Source organism: Patagioenas fasciata, chromosome 7 (genome assembly GCF_037038585.1).
Source record: "Patagioenas fasciata isolate bPatFas1 chromosome 7, bPatFas1.hap1, whole genome shotgun sequence".
Taxonomy (NCBI): Eukaryota; Metazoa; Chordata; class Aves; order Columbiformes; family Columbidae; genus Patagioenas; species Patagioenas fasciata.
In genome coordinates, this window is record NC_092526.1 from 9,194,612 (window position 1) to 9,213,138 (window position 18,527).

At 38.0% G+C, this 18,527-nt stretch overlaps 1 protein-coding gene across 1 annotated transcript in view; it reads left to right on the forward strand.

Annotated features, from left to right (window-relative positions):
- The window catches only part of DPP10 (dipeptidyl peptidase like 10), a 268,675-nt gene that overhangs the window by 240,443 nt on the left and 9,705 nt on the right, over window positions 1-18,527 (forward strand). Inside the window, exons 15-20 of the mRNA XM_065841078.2 lie at window positions 914-961; window positions 1,640-1,761; window positions 5,533-5,580; window positions 7,592-7,690; window positions 7,799-7,868; window positions 17,026-17,220. Of these exons, the coding sequence (XP_065697150.1) occupies window positions 914-961; window positions 1,640-1,761; window positions 5,533-5,580; window positions 7,592-7,690; window positions 7,799-7,868; window positions 17,026-17,220 (582 nt within the window). The remainder of the gene's footprint in view (window positions 1-913; window positions 962-1,639; window positions 1,762-5,532; window positions 5,581-7,591; window positions 7,691-7,798; window positions 7,869-17,025; window positions 17,221-18,527) is intronic.

Genomic DNA, 18,527 nt, shown 5'->3' on the forward strand with positions numbered 1-18,527 from the left:
TCTACTTGCCAATGCAGTACTTCATGCACTTTTATGCAGAGGAGAAAGGAATATACTGTGACATCAGTTGACTCACTGTATTTTTTAAATAAAATAAATTGACACAGAATGCAGCAGTAGTAACATTTTGGTGACCTCTTTCCTGGATTCCAGAAAAGAAGTCATAGTACATTTTTAGTACTTGATAAAACCCAAAATCTTCAGTCTTCATGCTTGCTTGGTTAACGCGTCAGGTCTCTGGGCTTTGTTTAGGGATCTGATGGAACCTCATCAATTCAAATTATATAGATTATTCAAATCCCTGATTTTCATCCAGATGGACATTTTTTCACTATAATGGGAAGGAAATGCAACACATATTGGGTGATTTTTGGGACCAGCGAAGAACCGACAAAGCATTTGAAGACTGCAGATTATTTTAGTGGATCTTGGTTAGTCTTCATATATATCTGCACATGGCAAAAAAAATAAATGAATGTGCCTGATTCTGATTTGCTTTAAAATAAATGATATTTCAGCAAGTACCCTTCCGAGGTTGCAACAATGCCCGTCATCTCCAGTATTACTGGAGAAACACCCTTTCTGGCGAGTCCTTCCATGAGTTTTGAAAATATATCTGTAGAGAATTTCTTGATACTTCCAGGGCATTACAGGAATTAAACAGAAACCATGCAATACTATGTTCAGCACTGTTTTAACGTGAAACCATGTGGCATCTGAAATAACTACTCGGTATACCAGATCTAAGTTTAATTTTGTAGTTTAGGTTTATATATGTGTTTGATCTTTGCATGTATTTCGGAATTTTTAATTTTAAAAAATGTTATTTGTGACATCTCTTACTTCTGTAAACATCACCTGAATCTGGCGGTTTACCAAACTGAGTTTAACTTTATTAATTTTTTGGGTGCAGTTATTTCTTAAGCACTGAAGAATCCCCAAGAGGAAGACAGCTACATAGGTAAGTAGTACGTGGGGCTGTGTTAAGAGCATCTTCCACCCAAGCGATAAGTGCTATGATCATGTTCTGTGAGCTCAATTGGTGGTTTGGGGCTTGGGTATTTATAATATGTAAAAATTGAACTGTAGCACAGAAAAAATCAGTTGTCCAAAGCTAGAAATGCTGGTGATATTTAATTGTTTAAATTGAAAATATTCTAACACAAAATGAAGACTTATGTTTTCGCTAGTCCTTTATAAGCATCTAAAAAACTAAACCTAAATGCAGACATGTAATATGACCATATTTTTTAAAGTAGTGAAAAATCTAAATAAAAATAATGTTTATGGAGCCCAATTATGCAATTCAAAGTGTGTGAGCAAAGCACCTCCTCCTTACACAAACTTCAGTGCTTAAATCTGAAGATAAGGAGGCTTTTAATGGTGTCCTACTGACATTGTTACGCCCCAGCACAGCTCGTTATTGGAACCCCAGTTGTGCTTTGGGCAGATTTGGGATCCTTTACAGAACAGTAGTCCACTGAGTCATCTGAAAACAGTTTGCATCAGGCACAATATAAGATGGTGATATTTCAGCAAGTTTAGGGGCTGAAACAAATTTTGTCACTCTGACGAGCTAATTCTTGGATTATTGTATTTTATTCCAATGGAAAATGTTTCTGATCAATTTTTTCCCCAGTGTATCAACAGTGGGATCATTGAATCGCCAGTGTCTGTCATGTAACTTCTTGAAAGACCAGTGCACATACTTCAGTGCAAAGTTTAGCCCCATGAATAGGCATTTTTTACTGCACTGTAAAGGTAAGTCATATGCACAGTGTGTAATAATACTGTATTTGTGTCTGAATTAATGTATTCCCTTGAGAAGTGCATTAGGCTGGAACCTAGCATTTAGCTCAGTAGTGGATTATTCAAAATTCTGTACAGAGCTTATTGAAAGATTGTAAGTAAAGATGTTCTGTGTAAAAGCTAAATAACAAGTGATATCAGTCTTTGCCCTTCAGTTCTAGTAAAGGACAGTGACTTTTAAATTTCACCTGAATAAAAATCCTTCACCAAAAAATGGAATTTATAGTGACGGTACTGTGGTTCATAATAACTTCATTATATTATGTATTCGGATTGATCTTGTGTAACTATATCTCGTTAAAAATGAGAGCCTGCTTTCTGTAACACTGTGTCTCTATGTGTGCGTAGAGTAGATCTGTACACACCCACATAAGTGTATCTGTGTATGTGTATATCTACCAAAAAAGAGGTAGTTTCCACGCAGACAGATCCCCTTTATCAATACAATTGCAATAAATAACTTTTAGCTTTTTATTGTTAGCTGCATTCCCAGCAGCACTAAATGACACCAATTGGTTTCAGAGTTTCTGTATAAACAGAAAACTAGAACCATCCCACACTGAGAAATTTATAACCTACACCCAGGAAATAAACACTGATAAATAAGTAAGATTATAAAAACAGGTTCAGAAGAGCATAAGGCAATAAAGCGTATAGCTAGACCTGTTGACCTTGAAACTTGCAGTATTTTACAGACAATATTCTGCGAGTATTTTTATTCAACTAGCATCAGATTGAAAAGAGTAGAACACAATTCATCTGAAATACGTGTGAATAGCCCATTCTATTTGCATGCATTTTTTCTATTTCTTTTGCAACTGTACATTTTTATTGCACAAAAATAAAATATCTGCCAGCTTGAGAATTGAATCTATTCAAACAAACAAACTATGAATATATATTGGGTAAAATAAGGTTGGTTTGGTTTTGTTTTTGCGGAAGTGCACCTATAATACATAGTTGATTAGAAAAAAAAATATATCAACTGTATGGTTTATACATGGTTAAAGCTGCGGCAGAAGTTATGGAGCTAATCCTGAGGCCCTTATCTGAGTAAAGGCTGCACTAGTAATGAGTTTCTCATGGCTTAAACAATTTTCCCTTGTGCTTGACATAGTCCCTATGGGGAAAGCCTCAGATTCCTGTGCCAAGGAGGGCTGTTAAATTGGGAGAAGTTTTTTGCCCTGAATCAGCAATATGCTGGGGCCCAAAAACTTAGCTTCTTTTTATTATTTTAGCAAAGTATATTCAGCCTGTAATTTTTAATGTGTTCCTTTGATATAAGTCGATGCCAGTATGAGGTTGCACATGAAATTGCTCACAAGCTTGTGACTTCCAGTGACTTTGTAGATGGCAGTTCTCTGTCTGAGCTGATAAGACTGTAGATCATCCTCCCAGCATTAAACCTGCACTCCCCTGAGTTGCAACCAATAGACTGTCCTAAGCTGCAGATGTTGGGCAGGGATGATAAAACACAGTCATTAGGTTTTCCTGTGTCTAACATTAATGTATAGTTGTCAACATGGGGTTATTTAGAGTGTTTCATCAGAGCTTGACAGCTATGGAAGCAGTGTGGCCCTGTGTACTGCCACGACTCTGCAAAATGCCTGTGGTGAGGCGGGTGTTTGACAGTGTCAAAGTTGATGGCAACATCACCAGAGTGGGTATTAAAACTCCTCTGCAGGGAGCTGCTTGTAAGAGTGAGAGGTAAACTGCTTCAAGGAGGCAGATGACACCACACCTACATGCATACACTCATTTTCCAGCAACAAAAAGCCTGGCTGAATTGCAACAAAAGCAATTTGCCCAGAAAAATCCTTAGGGGACTCTGAACTGGTTTGATCTACACATGTTTCAATTCTTCCACCTCCTGTTTACCTGTGAGGACCTTTGTTAGGATGGCTTTTCCTCCTTAGTTACCCTCAGCCAGGAGATCTGTCTCAATACAGCAGCTGTATCCATCTCCAGAGGCTCTGCAGAGTGAGGAGTTATTTCTAACTCAGTAGATGAAGGACCAGCTCTACAGCCTCTCGGTTTTGGCGAGCGGATCCTTTCCACTTACTTTCCACACCGTTAGTGGATTTTTTCCTTTAACACTTCATAAACACTAACAGATGTTAATCTCTCCACTCAAATAAGATACTTCACAAAGGGAGTAATTGGTTTTCCCACTTTATGTGGCAGGAAATAAGTTGTGGATTTCAGTGTTAGTTATAGGAGGTCAGTGGGAAATCCAAGTGCTGTGCTTAGTTCTGATGAGCTGTAACACAATGCCTGTAACACAAGTCTGTTTTTCTCTTTTCTGATCGGCTCTTTAATCTACTATAATCTGCCTTTTTCAAAATCTGTCATCATCCTTCCGTCTTTTAGTATGACAAATAGAGCTGGCTTGGAAAATGATACTGCTTTCACCTCCAAAAAATGTCTTTCTTAAATCAGAATTCAAAGCAAGACGACAAATTCAGGAGTAAAAGGAACTGGGAGGAAAAAGGAAAAAAAAAAGAGAGAGACAGCCAAAGAAATTATCTTTTGAAGAGCTAAGGCAGAAAGCTTTGATTTGTCAGAAATTTACCTGCAGGATTTTTGTCAATAGTCTCTCATGAGGCAGAGAATGAAACGGATAAAAATCTTCAGAGGAGACTGTCAGAGGCTGTGAATGGCATCACGCTATTTATTTCAGGTATTTAGGTTTCCCTAGGCTCATGCCATAATTAATTGAGAGAGACAACCTCCTCAGGAAGACTCAGAGCACATAAATTAAGCTCTGTCTCTGAACCACTCTCAAAGGGAATCTTTTTTTTCTCCGAAAAAGAACAGTCTGAACTCCTAATTTGAGAGGGTCCGTGCCTTCATCTGCCATGGGGTCCTCAGGGACTTCAGCTTTTCTGCATCATCCTTCCTAGCCCTATAGTGACTGCCTGCATGTAATTCAAGCTCTTGTCTCACCGAAATAAAACTAGATTTCCTGTGTACAACTTCTGTGTGCAGGGTGGGGACGCATTTACTTCCTCAGTTTACACTAGTGGGAATCCTCAGAGCAGGGACAGTGATCTCAGCTCTGTTTCTGGGTGTGCTGGATGTTTGGTCACCCCAGTTTCACATGCCGTCTTTGTACGGTACCTATTGACAAGGAGAATTATTCCTGGTGCTTTTAGTTTCTTAGTGGTACAGTAAAAATATAGTGTCTGACTTTACCATGAAATAAGATTAGATTACATTACATCTAGATTTAACCATGATGCCATTGGTCTTGCAGAGCTGATGTACCAAAGGAGCTTCTTGTGAAAGAGCTTAAGTGAAATATGGGATAAATTTTCAACACCTCTGTAGCTTTTCCATAGAAATTATAAGTGAATATTATCATTATTTCACTTCCAGTCAGCCTAAAGTTACTGTTTCTGAATGTCAAACTGCTATATTTTAGACGGTGCTGTTAAATGCCTCCATAATTTTTTTTTATTCTTCACTTATAGCTAAAATGGGAAGTTTTTTTTAAAAAAAAAAGCTCCTCTGCTCTCTCTGTTTCACACTTTGGTACCATAGTCCAACCCATGTCCTTCCCAAGAAACACCAGTGGGGTTCCTGCTGTGTTGGGACTCGTGTACGGGGCTGCCAGGATGTGGCCTGACGTGGTCACTGGTGTTCTTATTCTTTGTCATTGACTGAAATACCGAGTACTGACTACCTAACACTTCCTCTGTTTTTCTCCTCTCCTCGAAACAGGGCCAGGCGTTCCAGTTGTTAGTGTGCACAGTACAAGTAATACTGCAAGTGAGTATTCCTTATGGATTAGGTATATTTTATTATCGTCCTTGCTTGTTCTGGGGACCATGGGGGAGGGGAAAGGCAGTTACAAGTAAATGAGAACTAATAGATGGCTCATTCATATAAAGTTCTATTAATTACCTCTCAGCAGCATCCACATCTGCAAATTATAAGGAAAGAAGTTAATCAAGTGGCTAAAAATTTCCTAGACTTTTTGGATATGTTTTATGCTAAGTGCGTATATATTCATCTTCTATTTACACTTGAGTTAATTAGATGGCAAGTTGGTCTTCATCCATTCCACTTTCTATGTAAATTACACTGCCATTATGATACACCTTCTGTATTTTTAGAGAAGGTTTTAAAGTTAAAATCCAATTATCTTGAAGCAAGGTACAGTCCTTGGATGACTGATCATAAAATCTGACCTACATACAATGAACGTAGTCCTGCTCTTACATTTTTCAAATCAGAGCAACTCCACTGATATTTTCAATTATAGCAAATCCAAGAATAAAGAATTTTTAGGAGGCTATTCAATACCTCTCATTTTCAAGTTTTACTCATGAATTTCTTGTATATTGACACCAAATCTGTTGCTGTTTGAGGGACTTTGTAGTGGAGGACTGTCTTTCAGCAGCAACTCCACTGTGGCTCCACGTAGCATGAACACGTGGATTAGAGGAAAAAGGGGACATCTTCCTATTCAAAACCACTAAACCAATCCTTACCTATTCTAATTTCATGCAACAGATTATCCCCAGAATTTTTCCCGGAATCCAAAAGTCCTAAACTGTACTCGTCTGCATCCCTTTAGTCATGCACCAGCCACTATTCAGCCAGAACAGTGGACATAACATTGCATGTTGAAGCAGCATATTGATGAATAGTATCACACCGTCGAGTATTAATTAATATCTATGCTTTGGCTTCCTTTTTTTTCCTTTTTAATGTCACTGTTGATAGTATTTGCAAAGCTGAGTGCCATAGCACACCATGGGGAGGGAGTTTTATCCAACTTAATAAGGGGTAGCTGTTACTGCTCAAAGTAAATTCATTGGCTTCTGTAGAGCTATTCAATTCTGTGAAGGTAGACTTTTCACTCTTTATTTCTTGTATCTAAAATTCTCCTGATAGTGAATTATTATAAATGAGCTTTATGTACAGAATCTTAGAGCAAAGCAAAGCAAGTCAGGAGAGAGGGATGTTGTTTGTTGTAACAGCAAAAAAACAAATAAAAGAGATAATTTACCATTACTGTTTCAGTGCAAGATTAGATTATTCTCTTCAATTCATAAAATAATGATTAAGGATTACTTCAATTATTCCATCCTCAGACTGTAATTATAGCATTTTTGTTGACAGCCTAGAACAAACATTCTCTTTAGATTACCCGTTTTGGCCATACATGGAGGGTTTATCGTTTAATTAAAAAAAAATCTACATTTTGGAAGCAAGATTGGTAATCGGAGTAAAAAAGAAAAGAAAATTTAAAAGAGCTAATTATTTATTCTTTAATGTGCAAAGGGATAGTTTCAGATCTGTCTGCAGCTTTAAACCAAACTGAAGTCGTGCTTTTGGTTGAAGTGTGGAAGACAGAGAAGGACACGTGGCGATCAAGTAGAGCTGGACTGGCTGCATATTGACTTGGAATGTGTTGCCTGAGCAGGATCCCTGCTCGACGCTCCAGATACTGCCCAGCAGCTGTTAGTATTTGTCAGGGATACTGCTATTTGTGTTGTTCATCAGCAATTTCATTGTTAGAGCTTAACAAAAACAAAGCCTACCGAAGCCAGAAAAGGGAATAAATGTATGTGCTTTGAATTAAACTGATTGCTCAGATCCTGAATTGAAAAGCAGTGGCTTTAGAAAAAAAGTATTTACGGAAGGAATCCATTTACAAGATTTATCCTTTCACATTTCTCTCTTTTTCTTTAAGTTTTTAAAATCTTGATTTATCTCCGATGTGATGATTCTCCATACTTTTCAACTTGCTTTTTCTTCCTGTTTTCTACAGAGTTTTATATTTTGGAAGATAATTCTGTGTTGAAAGAAGCTGTTTATAAGAAAAAGAATTCCAAGAGTGAAATTAAAATGCTTCACATTGAGGATTACGGTAAATTTGGCAAAATCTTATTTTAACAAACCAAAAGCTTTCTTACAATGCTACTGTTTTTCATCTGTGTAACTACCAGCCTTTAATGTTTTGCTCTTTTCTTAAAAGAACTCCCTTTACAGTTGTCACTGCCAAAGGATTTCACGGATCGAAACCAGTATGCCCTTCTATTAATAATGTAAGTATCTGTGTAGAATCACTAAAAATAATAAAAAAAATACTTCATAGAAAACATTTGACTCTATAACAGGAAAATGTGGTTTTGAGGTTTTTTTTAGTTTATTTGGGTGTTTTTTGGTTTTTTACCTTGTGTAGGAAAATTACCTTATGGATTTGAGTTGATAAGTCAAAAGGCCTGTTCTTGGGAAGATTTTGTTATAGGTACTATGTGGTAGAGATGTCTGGAGCTTTTGGAGCTTGTCAAACGTAGCTCTGCTTTGTTGTACTTTTATGTTCATGAGGCACTGGCTCTCCTGATGGTGTAGCTGTGAATAGTTCTGCAGTCTTTCCTGGGTCAATACTGATCCCTGCCCTCTGTGGGAGGAAGGAGATACTCCCTGGCAACCTGTGCTGTTCTTTTAAAAAGAAATAATGTGTGTATTTCCTTCAGAGACAAACAACTTTTAAGTTGCATGTATACAGAATGTATGGCAGAGGAAGAGAGCAGCCATGAGTGTACCTGCATCCTACTGGGGAAAATTGGCCAGCTCAGGGCATCGTATGCTGCTCCTCCTCCTGAGCTCAGCATGGGTCTGCTGTGGGTGTAGAGGGCTTTCCTATACACACAGCTCTTCCAGTTCCATTGGGAAAGAATTTATGTGGATTTTGCTAACACAGATGTAGGAGTGCACTGCTAAGTTCATAAGAATGCCACATTAGTGGACCTGTGTTGAACTCCCCTTAGTGACAGCAGAGATTGTTGTTGTTGTTGCATATTAGGTCAAATTTACAAGCTTGAACTGCTGAGTGATCCCAGATTCCTCTGCTCAAATTAGATCTTAGATAACAGGACAGAGAGGCATAGAACTGCTTATTTTGAAGTCCAGTTTGTCTTTAAAACTCAGGTTTTTCAGTTGTATTTATCTGCAACTATGGAGGCTCTCTGCTTTACATGACGTACATGGCTTATGAACACATTTTTCTTGTGGAAAAACAGGACACAGGGATTTTTTTATATTTGCAGCATTTGCAGGTATGATCTTGAAACATGGTTATATTTTAAGCAACTCTTTTACATATGCCCAAGGCAACCTGACTCTGTGAATTGACACCGGCAGCATTAGGGGGAGTTGCAAACGCTTGCACTTATTCGTTTTCCTGAGAGTAAGGAAACACCAAGGTGTTAGCAGTATAATGCTTCCATTTTTAAGTATCCTAGTAAATATGTAGCCTGCTATATACAGTTATGGCAGAATATGAGGTTATATATTTGTGTAGAACCTGAAGAAGGCAGGAGGGAAGGACCAGAAACCTGGAGAAGACCAAAGCCAAAACTGACAGGAAAAGGAAAAAAACTGCTAAGGAAATACTCTTGGATATCAAGAGTTGAAATAATCAAGAGCAGTATTGAGGCAAAGTCTGAATTTAAAGTTACCGAAGTTGTAAGTACCCAGTGAGCGAATAATGTGGCCAAGTCATAACGTAAAGATACGTTTTATAATTATTATAGGGTTTTATGATGTACATGTGGGATAAAAAGAAAATTCATCCACTTATGAATAGATTGTGGTATCTACATTTACAATATGGAGACTTTGCTCCTTTTTAGTAAAATCTGTGCCATTGCAATACTGAATTCTCAATGTTAGCTCTAATAGGAATTAGTTTCAGAAAACCTTACACACTAATGAAATTATGAAGCCGAAGATTTGAAATCTGTCCTGGCTCATGTGATGTGACATGTGTTGTGTTGTGTCCCCCTCTTTCCCCAGGAAAGGAATAAGTTATATTTCTTCAGCAGGTTTTTGCAGACTTTAAGCTAAGGTCACCAGCAATCCTTATTTGAGTTAAAGATGTCCCCAAATGAGATACAAAACTGAAAACTGTCACTGAAGTTACAGGAGGCTACCCTGTGGGATGATAATTGGAGCCTAGTAAATTCTACCTCGCTCTTGAGAAAGAATTATGGGAAAACTGCATGTGTGCAGAGGGTAGTTTGTTAACTTAACACAACTCCAAACTGACGTTTTAAGGTTTATTTCATTATCAGAAGTACTACATTAAAAAAAAAAAAAAAAATCCAGTCCAAGAAGAACATGTAGCTTTTACAGGAAACACTGATTAATTGTATATATGGTATCAATTCCAGGATATTTGATTTTCCTGAGTCCCGGGCAAAGGGACTGTTGGGGCTGACTGAGAAATACGCTCTTCCTACTGCTACAAGTGATAAACAGGAATTGTATTAGTGGCTGATAACAAGCACTGTCTTTCATATTGTTCAGCTACACCTACCTCCCTGCTTACATTTTCAGCCATGATACAATTATCCTTATATTCCAGCTCCTGAAAGTCTGAAAAAGAGTTCTTGCCAGTGTCCTTGGTAAGAGCGTTGGTTTAGTTGTATATTCTATATAACATCTTGACCCAGGCAACATACATTTAAATGTATGTAAAGAGAAAAGATATATCTGGAAAAGTTAAGTATTTGCAGATATGAAGTGGCTTTCGATTTCCATATCAGTAACACTGCAATTTGACAAGGACTTAAGAAAAAGAGAGGAAGGGGAGGGAGGGAGAGAGGGAAAGGCAAATGTGAGTTTAAACCTGAAATTTGCTTAATATGTCTCTGCAGTGCAAATTAAATGCCTAGTTAAGTGCATATAAGCTTCTAATGGCATATAATCTTCTAAGTGCATAGAAGCTTTTAAGTGTACATAGGCTTTGTCCTCTGAGCTAAAGAGTGAATAAATATGGTGTATAAGACCTAACAGGCTCTGACTGGCTGTTTGGCTGCAGTGATAGCTTCAGAGTCACTCCAGGCCTCTGGTGGAGATTGACCTTCCCTGTGTCATATACTTTGCTAGAACCTGGTTTGCCTGTGTGCTCTCAGCTCTGTCTGCAGGATTTTTGCACTGGTGATTGGTTTCACTGTCTCAGAATGCAGTGGGGTTTTGGTGGCTGAGGTTCATAATTTTACTGTAACTTTACAGCAGCAACTTCTGTGTGGTGTTCATGTGCTCTCTGGATCAATAGGGGTATAATCACAATAAGTTAGAAATGGATAAAGGGGAGAAAGTTTGATATTATTTGGTATTTTTTTTTCAAATCACTGAAAGCTAGTAACCATGTTAAAAGTGTTTGACTGTAGTAAGGCTCCTGTATTCATGCAAGGATGCCCACAGATAAATTTGACCTGCCAGCATATGGTACCCATGTGTCTGAGTGTTAAGGCTGAATCCTGCCACAGAGACTGTACCAGAGACTGGTCCTGAAGCCTTGGTGTGAACTCGGTACAGCTCCATGTAGACACAAGCTCAGCTTAAGGAACAGGCCCTGAATATCCTGTAACCTTCATCATAAGGATTTTGTGAAGATTCATCCGTGAGTAGTTGCAGAGCATGCTGCAGCACTCAAATAAGAGATTATTGCATTGCTATGTTAAAATTTATGTCCATCTGTGTGGCTGGACTGTCTAACAGATAGGTCTAATGTAGAAACTGGTAATGTCAGCTAGCACTGTTTTTCTTTCCAGAGTTGTGATGCATAGGCCATAAAATGCTAAACAGATTGTAACACTCTCTTCCATTTGTTCTCCTTAAACCACTAACACATTTCACACTCAGTTTCCTTCTGATATAATGCATACAGGGCAGCTATAGATTAGAGAGGGTTACAATAATTGTCTGAAAGAAAGATTATTATCTCTTTTCTGTATAATTAAGATCAAAGTTTAAATTTCAGATCCTTGATTTTCTCATGGTTCACCTTACTTATTTAAAAAGTTGGAAGGTACGCCCCTTGATAACACCTAGGAAATTATTAAGTAAAGACTCTGTCATTTAATCCACATAATAAAATGAGAGGTGATAATAATTCTTTATTTTTTCTTGAACATAATTAAGCTAATTCCTTCAAAATCTGTAGAAAATGTATCTTTAATGTCAACATTTGTTATTTAACACCATTTAAAATTGTCCAATGTGTAAGTGGCTATTGTAAACCTGAATTAGAGGAGAGATTGTTCTGATCTTTGAGGGGGAAAGAAACAAGTATTCACCAAGGTAATAGTGAATTGTCTCCAAGAGGTTTCTGTGTGCTTGTTTACTTGTTTTCTTATATTTTGGCAATAAACAGGAATCACTTCACCTGTTATTGAATGATGAAAGTTTTAGGCCTTGCACAGGCAAACAAACCTGTTTATGCCTCCAGTTAATACACTCTCGGGACTGATAGCAAGATGAGGCAGTAGGGTTGGAAGCGAAGATTTTTCTACAGCTTCAGGAATAACTCATTAAAAGACTAGAAATGTAGAGAGGCATATTGTAAGTATTGGGAAGTACTCGAGATCTGAGGTACGGTAACAGTTTGTGTATTAATAGCTGTCTTGTGTGCCTTTCATTTGTTGTAAAGTATATTACTTGTTCTAACTGGCAGCTGTTGCAAGTGAAGAAACAATGCTTGGCTACATGGTGAATTATAAAAAATATGTGGTGAATTCCACTACTTTGCAGTATGTTTGGATGGAGGACATCCCTGAAGCCCTTTTTGTTTGGCCAGTTCTTCCACTGTAAAACAGCTGCAAAGTTTACTTTTTTGCGGATCCCTGAGTTGTGTGAATGATGCACTGAATGTTTTGCAAGCCATCCATGTAATGCCCATGTTCATTCAGCCTCTACCCTGTGTGGCAATATTTCACTTCTCAGTTGTGTTTCTGTTACATCAAAGTATTTGTTTGCTCTTTTAGATTTTCTTCCCCGTTCTTCGAACTTTGTAATATTTTTCAGGGCCCAGAGGGAAAATTCAAATATCTTAGTCTAGAAGAGGGTTAGACTGGAGGGTTACTTGAGCTGTTTCATTTCCAGTAGCGGTTCTGATGCTCTGGGCAGTGATGGACCTGCTCGCTCCCTTTCTCTTCAGTTGTGTCCCCACAAAAGGCTTGGAAAATAGCTGATCTATGATCCTCCTCCTTTCAGACTCCCCTAACCCCATTTCCTCTCACAGCAGAACACATCATGTTACATGAACAAAATGCTCATTTAATCTTCCTCAGAAAAAAGATGAGGAGATTCAAAACTTCACCTCCTTTTCTGATGATGCAGGACAGTGTTACATCTCATATTCTCAAAATTGCATTTTTAAAGTCTTCAGCCTCAAGGGTTTCAGAAAGATATTTTAAGAATGATCGTTTTATTTTTTGTATTATTCTGTTTATTTCAGTCATGTTTATGGCATGATTCTACCCTGGTAATGGAATCACTTCTGGTGATGTGTTAATTTGTTTGACCATATCTGCAGGGAGGAGTTGTAAACACACGATCTGTTTTCAGTTGCAGTCTGCTATATCTGAACAAGCTATATGAACAGAGAGAAAACATCTGGAATTTTTTGTCCTCAGTGTTTGAAGCTATTCAAGTTCCGTGATTTTTTACCTGTAGTGATGGGTGTGCTTCAAAGCTGATGCATGTGAAAGAGGTGCTTATGAGATCTGAAAATGAAGTAGATTTTTCTATTACACCACTTTTGCAAAATGGTCTTCTTTCCCCACTCAGTTTCACCACAAGCAAAAGATTACATTTCTTAGTGATATTTCTTTGCATAGATTTAATCCGTGGAGTTGTAGTCTTTCTGACATATTTGCTATCAAGATACCTTTTCCATATGCTGCATCAAATCCACTGTTGTGCAGAAACAGAAGAGATGTACTGGAAGTTAAGCAGTGATGTCTCTTGTTTCCCCCACTGCTTGGTCAGCCCTATAACTTCTAAATTTCCTATTTAAAATCTTGCCACTTAGCTTTTAAGTGATGCAAAACCTGGAATAAATTTTGCTGCAGTCATGACAGCAGCGTGGCAGAGGAGTATTGCTCAGAGTACAGCAGCAGCAGCCTCTCTGGTAACACTACATTATCCCCTGTAGACTGTAACTCAAGTCATGAACAGAGACTTTAGTTTAAGCTTTTAGTTATAGAACCTGAAAGAACAGATTCTTCTCTTTTCAGCAGTATATGAACTTATGATGAGCTGCCCCTTTTTCCAAACTGTCTGAGACGTATGTCACTGCCTTGCAAGAAGCATACAAATTACCCACTAAGGTCAATGATATTGGTTTATTATTGATGGCTTCTGTCTATTTAAATGGTACCTCAATGGTGAACTTAAGCAGGACAACCAAGTCATCAGCAGTTGCACTGCCACGGTGGGCTCATAATCTGAATGTAGTTGCTGTTGAAGGCACACACGAGATAGCTCTGAACCTTGAAAGTCAGGAGCAAAAATAAAATAGGGAAAGTACAAATGCTGTCACTTAAAAGGAAAAAAAAAATGAATCAGGAAGAATTTCGCTCTTGATGTTTGACTCTGGAGATGGTGCTCCTTAAGGAACCCTTGAGGGGTGTTGAAGAGCCTGTGGATTCACATAGACCTGTCAGTGCTGGCTTTGATTTTGCTGTAGTGCTTTGACTAGTTGGTGGTTCCCTTATGGCCATCCTGAGCCAAGAGGGAAGAAAACTTCTGCATTTGTATTACACTCAAGCATAAATGGCACAGACTTCCTTCCAGGCCTACTAGTGGGGTCAAGGAAATAATTCTATGAAGAGAATACCACAGAACGTTAGTTAATTGTAATTAGGCTGTAAGTAGTGATGAGCATAAAACAAAACCTGACCTTTGAAGTAGCTGCAATCCCAGGACAAACTTCACAAATCAGGCTGTGCATCTATTACTGCGCTGTAGTGACAAACTCACTTTGTTACAGAGCCCTTGGGGTGATGTTCAAACTTGCACAAAGGATAAATACCTTGCAGAAGCCCCGCTTAAAAGGTTAAAAGTGGGGCCTAAATGGTGCATAGAATATATGCTGTCTCTCTGTGGAGAACAGAAGCATACCTCAGATAATCAGTATCATTTTATAGCAGCAGCTAAAGAGACCTTTTGATGCTAATGGGAATTTTGACATGTACCTCAATGGAAATAGCTTTAAATGCTCGTCACAGACTACTACTGTGAACATTCTTGAAATAGATAGCCACTGGAAAATTGCTTCCAAACGCAATACGTCTAACAACCCATCATGCAGGAGAGGAAGATGTGCGATGTTTAAATTCTGAGCCCAAAAGTAGCCCAGCTATGCCCTCCAGAGAAGGAGTTTGGGAAAACTTCACTGACCGTTCTCGCCCATTGAGAAAGTTGCTGAAGTTCTTCTTGTTGTTCCTTTCTTGATAGAAGAAATTATTTGAGGGAATCATCTTTCATTTAAAACCCTTTTTGATTTTAAGCACTTTCTGTTATAGAGAAAGGCTTACAAATATAACAATTCTTCCCCTATTCCCAAGTGTCTAGATACATAACACATATATAGAGACACATACGCATGCGTATAATACTTAGGTATATAACATGTATAAAACAAAAATGAACACTGTTTTGTTCTTGTGTTAGGTGGGAGGGAAGTAGGCTGACTCACGATTTTTTCACTTGTGTGGGGGGCATTAAACTGTTGGAAAGATAGCTAGTCAAACAAGGATGTTTCTGACATATTATCTTATTGTGGAAGGTTGGAAGAACTTACTAAAAAACCCTGTAACTGGTCTGAGGTTTCTACTATTGGAAGCAGTGGTAAAAGGTCTGTGAAAACATCTATGTCAGTGTAGAATGCTGAATTCTGAAACCTTGCTCTGTACAACAAGCAGAAATTGAAAGAATTGTTCTGCTTCTGCTCATATTGTAAATAATAATAATATACTTCTGAAATGTGTTTTCTGCAGAGTCGACTTGACGATCAGTGTTTCCAAATTAATCATTCTGCACTGTTAGCAGTTAACATAATCACAACTGAACTGGTTAACCAAACAAAAAAAAATCCCCTCCCTTTACTTTTATAAAGCCAAGTGAAAACTGGATGCGCAAGATGATGGTGAATCAAGCATAACATGTTGTGACTGAGTCAATAATCAAGTAATCCTGATTTTAGTGCTTGATAATAGCAACTACATAGGTAGATCAGTCTGAATTTGAGAACATATATGTTCATCATAAGGTTGCTAATTGATATCGAGATTACCTTGAAGATGGTCTGTGTTATCCACAGCCAAAACTAGATATTGAATCAGCAAACTGTTGTACATGCAAGATAGTAGTTACTGTAGGAGATTTTTATCTCTCTTTCCTACCCCCAGGTTTATATAAGTCTCTTTGGCAAAATAATAATTTCTGTCTTCATCTTTCTTTCACCTTAGACAGGATATTCCCACAGACACTGTCCAATCTAATTTCCATACAGCCAGCACAGACACTTTTACATTTTAATTTGCGTTCAACTGACAGATGCAGCATGCATAGAAGTATTTCACATTTTGTACAACTTTATGGTAGCCTGCTCTCTGTTTATCTTGGGGGAAAAATAATGACAAGCTTCCCTTTTAAAAATGACATTTTATTTTCTTTGGAAGGAAAAGAATGTATTTGGCTTCAACAAAAAAATGCTTATTGTTCCTCTAGAAACTGCATTTCCCCATTCTATTCCACCTTTTCTGCTGTAAAGCACCTTTTTTCAGTCATAAAATAAACTTATCACTCCTGCCGGCATCCATTTCTTGCTCTGAATTTGGATGGAGAAAATGTAATTTTCTCCAATATGTACTTTAGTCTTCTTTGTACCCAATTTCAAAAAAATCCATTCAAGGATACAATAATGCAATTATTTTTGTTTTCTAAGATGGCATCTTTCTTAATAGTATTATATATCCTACAAAATCGTATTCAGGATACCGATTAGTTTTTCTTATGTCTGCTTAGTGTGACTTAACAAATTCTGCATGAGCCTTCTCAAAACTGAGGTAGCCATTAGTAATTATGTTATTTTTTTTCTGTTCACTTTATTAACCTATAAGCAGCACTACATGCCTCAGTTTTCTGTTTCTTCCTATGAAGTATATTCAGGTATTGGCAACACTGCAACACAGTGGTTATAAAGTTAAATAAACTCTTTTGCTTACTACTACTGAAGGGATACCAGCACTAGCTAATGTGACGGTATGGATGGAAGTGACTATAATTCAACAGGATTCTATAACCGACTGAACTCTGCCAGCTAGGTTAAATAAAATATCAGAGAACGGCAAAGTGCATCACATTGTCAATAGTCTTCGTTTGTGTCTGGTGTGTTGGTATTTGCAGTGATGAAGCTCCAGGCAGCCAGTTGGTTACAGATAAGTTTCACATTGACTGGGACTCAGTGCTTGTCAACTCTGATAATGTCATCGTAGCTCGATTTGATGGCAGAGGAAGTGGATTTCAAGGCCTTAAGATTCTCCAGGAGGTCCATCGATGCTTAGGATCAGTGGAAGTGAAGGACCAAATAGCAGCCGTAGAGTACGTATGTGCAAACTTTTATTCTGTTTTACCTTGTCTGATGAACGAACACTTTTAACTCAAACTGCCCATAGTGTTTTCTTTGCATTGTGAATGCCATTAATGTTTATTTTTTAATACAGTTGAAAATTTTGAAACAATAATATTTTCATTATAAACAGCAAATAAAAGATCAAAGAGGGGTTTACATTTTGTGTCGTTGCTTCTCTTTGATAAAGCAGTTCTTCCATGTGCAATGTAAATATGCTATCTGAGCTAATTTGTACATGTCTATATTGCTAAGGAAAATTTCTTACAGTGCACGTGTTAATGTTTAGCTGCATTTGTGTTACAGTATTTTAGGCCTATATGATAGGATACTACTCTCATTTCCACCACAGAGTTCTGAAATAATCATACAAAGCAAATGGAGCTATAATGGTGTAAATCAGAGCAAAATTTGGGCAAATACCTGCTATTTCTCATTTGCTTTATCATTCTTAGACTGATATAAATCCACCAGCTGCAGATAAGAGTTATTTCCATTTCTGGTGTAATGCCACATGGCTTTGACAGCACTCTTTATTCAGGGTGCACATGCCAAAATGGCTGATATCGAGGTCTGGATAGACTTTTTCTAGGGATTCTCAAGGAAACACAGCTTTTAAGCCAGAGGTTGTTTTTTTTTTTCTTCTTTTGAAAGGAATTGATGCTTCAACCATTGCATGAGTAGGCAGCTGTCTCTGACATGACATACCTGGGCAATAGGTTTCCTAATGCTCATGCTGGTCAGGAATGGGCTGCGTTGAGCAAAGCAACTCAAGGTGACCCTTGCAAAAGGACCATCAGGAGTAGGCCATACGCTGGGCTGCGAGAACCGAGCTCACTACTCAACCACTAAGATGTTTGAGGCTAAATTACATGTGGATGCGCTGCATGGGGAAAGAGGAAAGGTGCCCTTGGCTGAGATAAGATACTGTGGCTGGTTTTGTCTTCTCAAAAGCAGTTGGATTTTGCCCCGAGATTATTCTGTCTTCCTATATAAAATTCACCATTGCTGATTAATGGCCTTGATGAGAGAACTAATTATTTGGATAATTATCTAGATTCAAGAAGTTGCATTCATCTTACCATCCTTTAGGTGGTGGAAAACTAGGCACCTGGTCAAAGCCAGTCATTTGAGCTTTGCTCAGTGGAAAATCCTGACATTTCTGGAGGGTGATTCTCCCCATACTGACAGAGGTTTCCAACATGGGTGGGAAGGAATGGCTGTTTGAGGGTGTCTCTCTGCTCTCCTTTAACTGAAGAGCAGATGTAAATGGGCAATT